Below are 9383 nucleotides of genomic sequence, written 5' to 3'. Positions count from 1 at the left end.
ATTGTCCAGACAATAAAAGTGCTGCTTGTTTATGGACCCCTTCCATTAGGTCGGTGCCTGCCGGTGTCTAACCGAGAGACCCGTTACCCAGCATCCCCCACGGCCAAGGCCTCTATAGTGTAATTAGTAAATCATTACGTAAAGCCTTTGCATCAGTGCAACAAGGCCAGCGTTGCATTCCTGTGACTGTTTTTGCTGTTAAGCTCTAGTCAAGCTGCTTTTCAGGGTCAATGTTCAGTCAGAGGTTTGCTGGCCGTGGGATGCAGTGATGCGTCTGAATATTTGTTATTTTATCGCTAATAAGAGAGATTCTTTGCGGTCTGCGAATTTCGCACCCTGACCTCTGTTTAAGGTTGAAGATGGTTAGGATAATAGATGTCTGTGTGTAAGGTGCAAAAATCCAATAAACTTTTTGTAATGCATGTTTTGTCAATGATGGCAAGAGAGACTAGATTCAAACATGCAAGTTTACAATTATTTGCAACTGTACTTTGCCTTGCCCATTATTTATGAGCTTAATTCTTGTATTAGAATTATCCATTAATTCCCTTAAGGCTGGCAAACTGAAAAATTTGCTACAAAGATCAAAACTCTTACATCGATGTAGAAGAGGACCAACTGAGGAGATAAAATAAAATATACTAATTTAATTTATATATAATGTATTTTCAGCTTGATTTTCTTCATCGACAATTAAAGTCAAAGTGGGCTAAAAATGTAATTATGAGTTTTACAGTGCAGAATATGTATATATACAAAACATTACATTAAAATAGAGCAATTATAATATTATAATGACAAATAATAAAATAAAAATAAAAAAATAAAATAAAACAATACAAAAAAACATGTATACCTCAATTTGGACATAGAGGATAGACGTCATTATAACGAGGACAGACGTCATTATAACGAGGACAGACGTCATTATAAAGATTTTAAAAAAGGTTATCAAATATTCTAAGAGCTTGCATCGAGCGCCACCTGCTGGTCTTCATTCGCTCTCTCAGCGTCAATAAAAATAAAAATAATATTATATTTCCTTAATTTTTTTCTTTGGTATGTAAATAATTTGGGAGCAATTTTGCTTACAATATTGCAAATATTTTGTCAACCACCACTTTTAGTCTCTAAATATTAACGTACCTCAAATAATAACATATTCTAATTATTCTTGAACGGGCAAAAAATGAACAAATAATTGAATAAATGTATAAATAAAAGAATAAAGTATGAAAAGCTAGTAGTACCTACTGCTAACTCCAAGTAGTATTTACTTCTTTCTTTCTTTCTTCTTCTTCTTGCTTGTTTGTTTGGCGCATGCGCAGTCCGTCAGGCGGATCCTCCGATTATGGAGGATGTTGTTGATGTGCAAACCAGCTGCAAACTTTCTTCACTCTCACGAAACCTGCTGCATTAATCAGCCTCTGGTAATTACGACTAACGAACTGTTATTGGTTGATGAGCGTTGGCATTTCGTCATGGTGTTTAGATGTTTTGTGTGGTTTATGTTTTAGGTGTATGAGCCCGGTGCCTGTTTTGTTTATTTCCTGTTGCTTGCATCTGAATTAGCAGATCAGATCAGCATCTGTTATTGACCGATATCAAAGTATCTACTAAATGCATGTGCTTCTGGATAATTTAATCCCTCGTTTAACAATATGTGCTGTGTGTATTTGGATGATTATCGCAGCTTTAGCTGTGATTGCTAACTGTGTTTATGTCCAGAATGTGATGAATGTGAATTAACTTCGTTTCGTATGTGAACTGCTTTGTTTTAATATACGAATTGAAGACAACATGCATGAGAAAAATCAAATCAAAAAGACTGTAACGACAGCTATGAGATAATCTTAACTGCCATTAGCAACCAATTTCATTATTGACTGTCATTAACAGTCATAGCCTATACATGAGAGAAGTAAATGTATAAAAAGTATTTATATTCAGATGTTATATTAAAACCATAATATAACATAATATATTATGTTATATTATAATATCATGCCATGGTATATTAATAAATGTTATATTCTAATCTTTTAAAGGTTGCCAGATCCTCTGCCATGAAATCCTCCTGATTAATTGACGTGTTGGTAAAATGGCCGCTGAGCTGTTTCCTGCCAAAAAACTGCCCGCTGTCACAGCCAACGCTGTCCAACAGTACCATCAGCAGAACGTGAGCAACAACAACACCATTCAGGGATGTAACTGGCAAGGCTTGTATCCCACGATCAGAGAGAGGTAATCCACTCTTTCTCTTCCACTGCCTAGTCAGCATGTGATGTTGCACCGATGGCTAAAGGGTCTTTTCATTATTCATTTGTCCCGTGCAGAAACTCAGTCATGTTCAACAACGAGCTGATGGCCGATATTCATTTTGTGGTGGGACCTCCTGGAGGAACCCAGAGAGTGCCGGGACACAAGGTACAGAATTACCACCGTTCAGCCGTGCAACCAAAATATGGGCATCTTATCACTCCAGTTTGTTGCAGAATGGTGAATCTCATGAAAACATGTGTGCATTTGACAGATGGCTTTTATCCAAAGCGACTTAAAGGTGCTGTATGTAACTTTTTCACTCTACTAAAGCATAAAAATACCATAATATGTTTGCAGATATTTAGGAAACATGCTAAGTTCACATACTCGTTTCTCTGAAAAACACTTCTACGGCCAGTTATTTTACTTATTATTTTACACGTTCCGTGTTGTCAGACGGGTTTTGTTTTGGTCTGTGTGACTCCGCCCACTGCCTGTTCGCCCAATAGTATTCCGACACCCCGGGATGCCAGTTGGCAGGAAACGCAGCGTATCGCAGCCTTGGAAACGAGCAAACAACCTGGGTCAGAGATTGCAGATTCCACACAACCTAAAAAGCAGTATCCATCTAAAAATCTCTATGAACGAGAGCATATTAAAACGCGGATAAATCAACTCATTAACTTACAGTCTGTGTAAGTCTCCTTGGTTTTCGTCATCAATTGCGCTCGCTCCTGTGTTGCGTGTCCTCAAACTGGCAACCCACATGAGTGTCAAGTCTGAGGAGGAGAATTTGGACTGCAGTACCGATTTTGACACTTGGTGTCATTCTTACACACAGCACCTTTAAATTGCATTCAAGCTATACATTTTTTTCAATTCATTAACACCCGCCAGATGTGGGTGGATTTCAGCAGTGGCGTGTAACGCAGTCACTCCTACTAGCCATTTTGATTTGGTTGAATTTTATATATAATTTGAATTTATATTGATATTGAAATATCTGAAACACTTCCAATACTTATTTTCCAGAGAATAGATACACGATACCAGCTGTGCTTTCTCGCTCTCTAATCTCTCCGACAGCAAGTGACACACAAAACCCGCCTCTCCTCACTCACTCCTTTCATTTGATCTGGATGAATATTGATGGTGTTACAAGGCTTGAATTTCGGCATGGGATTGTACATAATTTTACTCATTCCTGCAGATTTTGTGCTCTCACCCAAAGTGAGGCACATAAAGCTGCCTCTCAGGACTAAATTTAGTTATTTTTTGCTGCTTATTGCACTTAAAACAGTCAAATACACACAAAATAATGTCAAAATGCCGGTCTTGGTGAGTATTCATGTAAACACAGTCAGATATGTTTTAAGTGAACGCAAACATTTGAGAAAGAAAACGCATGTGTAACAGTATAATGGATCCGTCTTAAAGTGACAGCAAGTATATTACAAATTTTATATATATATATATATATATATTTATATATTTATATTCACATAAATATATATATAATAAAAACATTTTTTGGACAGGGACATGTTGGTTACAGGTTTCATGGGATTCACTGTTAGCAAATGCAGGAATAAATAAAACTGAAAAAGAGTGATGCTCATGATCTCTGTTTGCATCTCTCTCTCTTTCAGTATGTCCTGGCTGTGGGCAGTTCTGTATTTCATGCCATGTTCTACGGAGAACTGGCTGAAGATAAGGATGAGATCCGGATCCCTGATGTGGAGCCGCCTTCTTTCCTTGCCATGCTAAAGTATGACTTTCAGTCGCTAATAAGCATCAATTAAAAGATGCAAAACTAAAAATTTTATGTCATGGGGTTTTAAAGAAAACACTAGAGAATTTATTTTTCTAATAAAATAAATATATTTTTAATATTGTATAAATTAAAATATATATTTTTAAATATTATATTAATATATAATATTATATTTATATAACTGTATAAAATTATAATAGTTTACATTTTGTATATATTTTTAATAGAATAAATAATATAGATATAATACTATACTTTTTTCCATTACAAAAATAACAAGGATGTAATTGGGTCTTTAAAGATGAAGATAGTCTGAAACCAGTAGTGAATATTTATATATTTTTATTTTATTTGAAAAGTATTTATTAATTTTAAAATATATTTAACCTTTTTTATTTCTCTTATTTTATTACAAAAACTCATAAATATTTCCTACAAAAACTCAAATTATTATGTTATGGTGTCTTTAAGGATAAAGATATATAATAGGGTTCAAAAGTCTGAGATCATTAGTGAATTCTTTTCCCCCTAATATATATATATATATATATATATATATATATATATATATATAAAAAGTATAACATTTTGCATTACAAAATGTTGTAGTATGCATGCATTACATGCAGTATGCATTACAAATTAAATTTACATTAGCATAACAATTAGAGTGAATTAACATGAATTTCAGAATGTCTTAGTATTTGGTTTGCCTGTCATTTGCTTTAGTGACGGCAGTATTAAAGGGATATTTCACCGCTGGAAAGATGAATGTGTATTTAAATTGGGTCATTTATGTAGTAGAAATGTGAAATTATTTTAGAAGTTGGTGCCTTCTAGACTGAGAAAAGCCAGAAAATGTATTTTTGGCTCAAGTAGATGAAAGACAACAACTCCCAGAATGCACTTGCTTCGCTGCCCTATGAGGACACTCCCAAGCCACGCCTACCGGTTACAGAGGGCAGTATCGGATGAAATGATAAAAAATAAAAAAAAGCCTCAGATGATGCAAAATGACGATTTTTGCGTCATCTGAGGTTTTTTCCCAGACACACAATCCAGAAATCTCTCGTCTCAGGGGGACATGAGGGAGGGAAGCACGGTCATTTGAAAATACTACTGGGTTTCTACTGATACAAAGCTTAATGCTAATCGGTGAAGTATCCCTTTAAATAGAGTAATTTTGCTCTCTGTTGTCAGGTATATCTACTGTGATGAGATCGACCTGTGTGCAGACACCGTCCTCGCCACACTGTACGCCGCCAAAAAATACATCGTTCCCCACTTGGCCCGCGCTTGCGTCAACTTCCTGGAGACGAGCCTGAGCGCCCGAAACGCCTGCGTCCTGCTCTCTCAGAGCTGCCTTTTCGAGGAGCCCGACCTCACTCAGCGCTGCTGGGAGGTCATCGACGCGCAGGCCGAACTCGCCCTCCGCTCCGAGGGATTCTGCGACATCGACACTCAGACTTTAGAGAGCATCCTTCGGCGCGAGACGCTCAACGCCAAGGAGATGGTGGTGTTCGACGCGGCGTTGAGCTGGGCGGAGGCCGAGTGTCAACGACAGGAACTCCAGCCCACCATCGAGAACAAACGGCTTGTTTTGGGAAAGTCCATCTATCTGATACGGATCCCGGCGATGGCGCTTGATGATTTCGCTAACGGCGTTGCGCAGTCGGGCGTGTTGACGCTCAACGAGACCAACGATATTTTCTTGTGGTACACGGCGGCCAAGAAGCCAGAGCTGAAGTTCGTCTGCAAACCACGGAAAGGGTTGACGCCGCAGAAGTGCCACCGCTTTCAGTCGTGCGCGTACCGTAGCAATCAGTGGCGGTACCGCGGACGCTGCGACAGCATCCAGTTCGCCGTGGACAAGCGCGTCTTCATCGCCGGGTTCGGGTTGTACGGCTCCAGCTGCGGTTCGGCCGAGTACCAGGCCAAGATCGAGCTGAAGCGTCAAGGCGTGACGCTCGGCGTCGCCATCATCAAATACTTCTCCGACGGCTCCAGCAACACCTTCCCCGTGTTCTTCGAGTACCCGGTGCAGATCGAACCCGACACGTTCTACACGGCCAGCGTGGTTCTGGACGGGAACGAGCTGAGCTATTTCGGCCAGGAGGGCATGACGGAGGTCCAGTGCGGGAAGGTGACCTTCCAGTTCCAGTGCTCCTCGGACAGCACCAACGGGACGGGTGTGCAAGGGGGGCAGATACCTGAACTCATATTTTATGCTTGAGAGTGCGTCCCGTTCACAACTGATTAATCAGAAACCAACGTTTTTTTTGTTTTTGTTCCGGTAATGAAGTGCTGCTCAGATTTTGCACAAAGGCTGCAAAAAGAATTCGATTCTCGACAATCCTTATAGACTATATATGATAAGCATTAGTGCACCTGAAAATGAAAATTCAGTCATTTACTCACCCTCATGTCCTTCTAAATGTGTACGACTTTATTTCTTCTGTAGAACATAGAAGTTCATGCTATTCTTCAACCAGGTCAGGGCTGTCAGGCTTCAGAAAGAGCAAAAAAACAACAACTATAAAACATCTTAAAAGTGGTTCATGTGCGCTGTAATATACACTGTGAAATATACACTGCCGTACAAAAGCTTGGGGTCAGTAAGATTTTTTTATTTTTTTGACTGAAATTAATACTTCTATTCAGCAGTAAATACATTCAAAATCTTATAAAAGATTTCTATTCTGCTGTTCTTTTTAACTTTCTAAGAATCCTGAAAAACAATCTCATGGTTTCCACAAAAATATTAAGCAGCACAACTGTTTTCAACATCAGAAATGTTTCTTGAGCATCAAATCATCATTAGAATGATTTCTGAAGGATCATGTGACTCTGAAGACTGGAGTAATGATGCTGAAATTCAGCTTTGATCACAGGAATAAATTACATTTTAAAAAATATTCAAATAGAAAACGGTTATTTTAAACTGTAATAATATTTCACAATATTTACTATTTTTACTGTATTATTGATCAAATAAATGCAGCTTTGGTAAGCAGAAGAGACTTCTTTTAAAAATTTTTTTACAAATAATTGCTGAACCCAAGCTTTTGAACAGTAGTGCAAGTTATTATTTGTTGATAAGTTTGTTGGTCAGTTGACGCCCTCAAGCTCTCAAATCTAGTTTCCAGTCTCGCAAATTTGGTGTCAAGACGTGTTTTGCAACTAAATGTGACGCCAAGTTTAAATATGCATATGCAAATGAGATTGGAGGGAATGATTTTCAATTAATAGTGAATTTCCTCACAGAAAGCTATCATACAATTTCAGATCACGTGGGAAATTGTGCATAAGTCAAATAGATGACATGAGCTTGAGCAAATGACCTATTTTTCATTTTTGTGTGACGTATTTTGCTAAGAGCCGAGATTAAGGGGCCGTTTACACGACAACTTTATATCCGCTTTGACCGTTCGTTTACACAACAGCGGCATTTTGGGGGCCTGAAAATTCATACTTTTGAAAGTGCAAGTTTTTGAAAATGATACCATTGTCGTCTCCATGTAAACTACAAAAACATGAATCTGTGAAAACGGTGACATTATGCGCTTGTGTGTTACATGTTCAGTCTAAAGGACACATGTTCAGTGTTTCTTTACAAAGTGACATCGCCACCTACTGGCCTGGCAGCAGAATACAGCGTTTATAGTCGTTTTCACGGAAACCTTCAAGAAAAAAACTTTCCGTTTTTAGTACATCGCTGTCGTGTAAACGTACCCTCAAAGTGCAAGTTTAGCATTAAAGGATGTCTTATTTCAGACAGGTTACCATTATTAAAATGACCGTTATTCCTAGTGAAGCGTAAATTGTTGGGGTTTTTTTACTTTGGAATGTAACGTTAGTGGTCCGTTTACTGAAACGAAACAGCATTTTTAGTCGTTTTCGCGTATACGAAGATCATTTTGATAATATTGTAATTTGTTCGCGAAAACCACAAAGGAAAAACTTTTCCATTTTTAGTACATCGTTGACGTGTAAACGTAGATCCACCGATATAGCTGGATAGATCTTTGTCGCAAAGCATTCATGAAAATGACTCCAGTAAGAACAAGTCTGCTAAAAATACATAAATCTTAACAGTTTTAACACAAATAACACCTAGATCACGAAGTGAGTGTTGGTAAAACACTAAAACCCTCTAGACACGGGGTCTCCTTTGGGTTTACGGGTCACATGATTGATTATCTCGTGACTGGCAACGTTTAAGCTGAATTATCATTCCGTTGATGTTTACCGTGCTCTGACTAACTGCAGACATGTTGTGATTCTTGGTGAGAAAGATGATTTAATATCTTTAAATCTAATTTGTGAAGTCACACGCTTGATTTATTCTACAAAATCATATTTGTATCACTTTGTGCGTTGTATCGTAATGAAACTGTATTTTACTGAACTCTAAAATATTTGTATAATTTTTTTACTCGACACGTGAAGCACAATTTGTCCTGAAGCGTTTCGCTAAGAACTTATTTTCTCTACGTAATATTCATGTAATCCTATATTTTATAGCATTTTGGTGCAACACAATATTGTATGTTAGTGGCATGAAGTTAAAAGGGGTTTTACAAAGACTAGGAGAGAGATAAATAGTGGTGCTGGTTAAGACAAAAATCACTATTATTATTGCTCAAACTTAGATAGATTTTATTAAAGTATTAAACTTTGGTGCACAACTCGAGGTGTTCTGACACTTCTCCAAACAATTTTTGCCATAAAATGGGAAGAAAAACCCCCAACCTGAAACACTAAACTCCCCTCAAGCTCTTTCAGTTGACGTACATGTCGATGTCAAACTTTAATTGCACTATTTCTCATCAAGTAATTATTTTTTAACACTGTGGCACAAACTAGAATAATTTAATTCTGTTTGGTTTCTCTCTTGAAATGCTCCATTGTGATCCAGACTGGAGTTCCATGTTACTTGGTCAAATCAAACTTAAAATCTGCAATTTGTGCCTTTTCTGGATTGAGTCTAATGGTGTGAACTACTCAAGCCGTTCTTACATGTACACTTTATATTCCTGGACCATGAATCGAGATGTTTTTACATGCACTGGTCACATTCACTGGAATTGTAAGTGTGATAAGAGGTTTTCATTCACTCACTCATTCATTCACAGCTGTATTTAGATATGCTGCACATGGGACAAGCCTGTTTCTTCTGTTATGTCGAAAATGAGGTGCCTGTGAAAGTGCCAACAGACTTATTTGAATGTGTGGGCAGCGTTTTGTGTCATTATGAATAAAGCTAACTTTAACTCCAGTTTTTACAGTCTTGTCTTTCAGTAAAAGTGTCACTCTGAAGTATTTTTGGCTTTGTTCAAACGGGCAG

The 9383-nt window shown here is 37.8% G+C and overlaps 1 protein-coding gene across 1 annotated transcript; it reads left to right on the top strand.

Annotated features, from left to right (window-relative positions):
• Window positions 1–1317: 1317 nt before the first annotated feature.
• On the top strand, window positions 1318–9314 carry btbd3a (BTB (POZ) domain containing 3a). The gene is made up of 5 exons (XM_084098246.1): window positions 1318–1430; window positions 2049–2244; window positions 2337–2427; window positions 3912–4030; window positions 5237–9314. Exons 2-5 carry the CDS (start codon window positions 2102–2104, stop codon window positions 6267–6269), a joined length of 1386 nt encoding a protein of 461 aa, XP_083954372.1. The 5' UTR covers window positions 1318–1430; window positions 2049–2101; the 3' UTR covers window positions 6270–9314.
• Window positions 9315–9383: the final 69 nt, after the last annotated feature.

This window comes from Abramis brama, assembly GCF_963993115.1.
Source record: "Abramis brama genome assembly, chromosome: 2".
NCBI lineage: Eukaryota > Metazoa > Chordata > Actinopteri > Cypriniformes > Leuciscidae > Abramis > Abramis brama.
This window is presented reverse-complemented; position numbering and strand designations above follow the sequence as displayed.

What these genes read in the sequence shown, in the direction of transcription:
- btbd3a (XM_084098246.1), top strand. Translation starts at nt 2,102, where the DNA reads ATGGCCGCTGAGCTGTTTCCTGCCAAAAAACTGCCCGCTGTCACAGCC. An exon ending in AGAGAGTGCCGGGACACAAG is followed by an intron (nt 2,428 to 3,911) that starts GTACAGAATTAC and finishes TCTCTCTTTCAG; the next exon opens with TATGTCCTGGCTGTGGGCAG. An exon ending in TCTTTCCTTGCCATGCTAAA is followed by an intron (nt 4,031 to 5,236) that starts GTATGACTTTCA and finishes CTCTGTTGTCAG; the next exon opens with GTATATCTACTGTGATGAGA.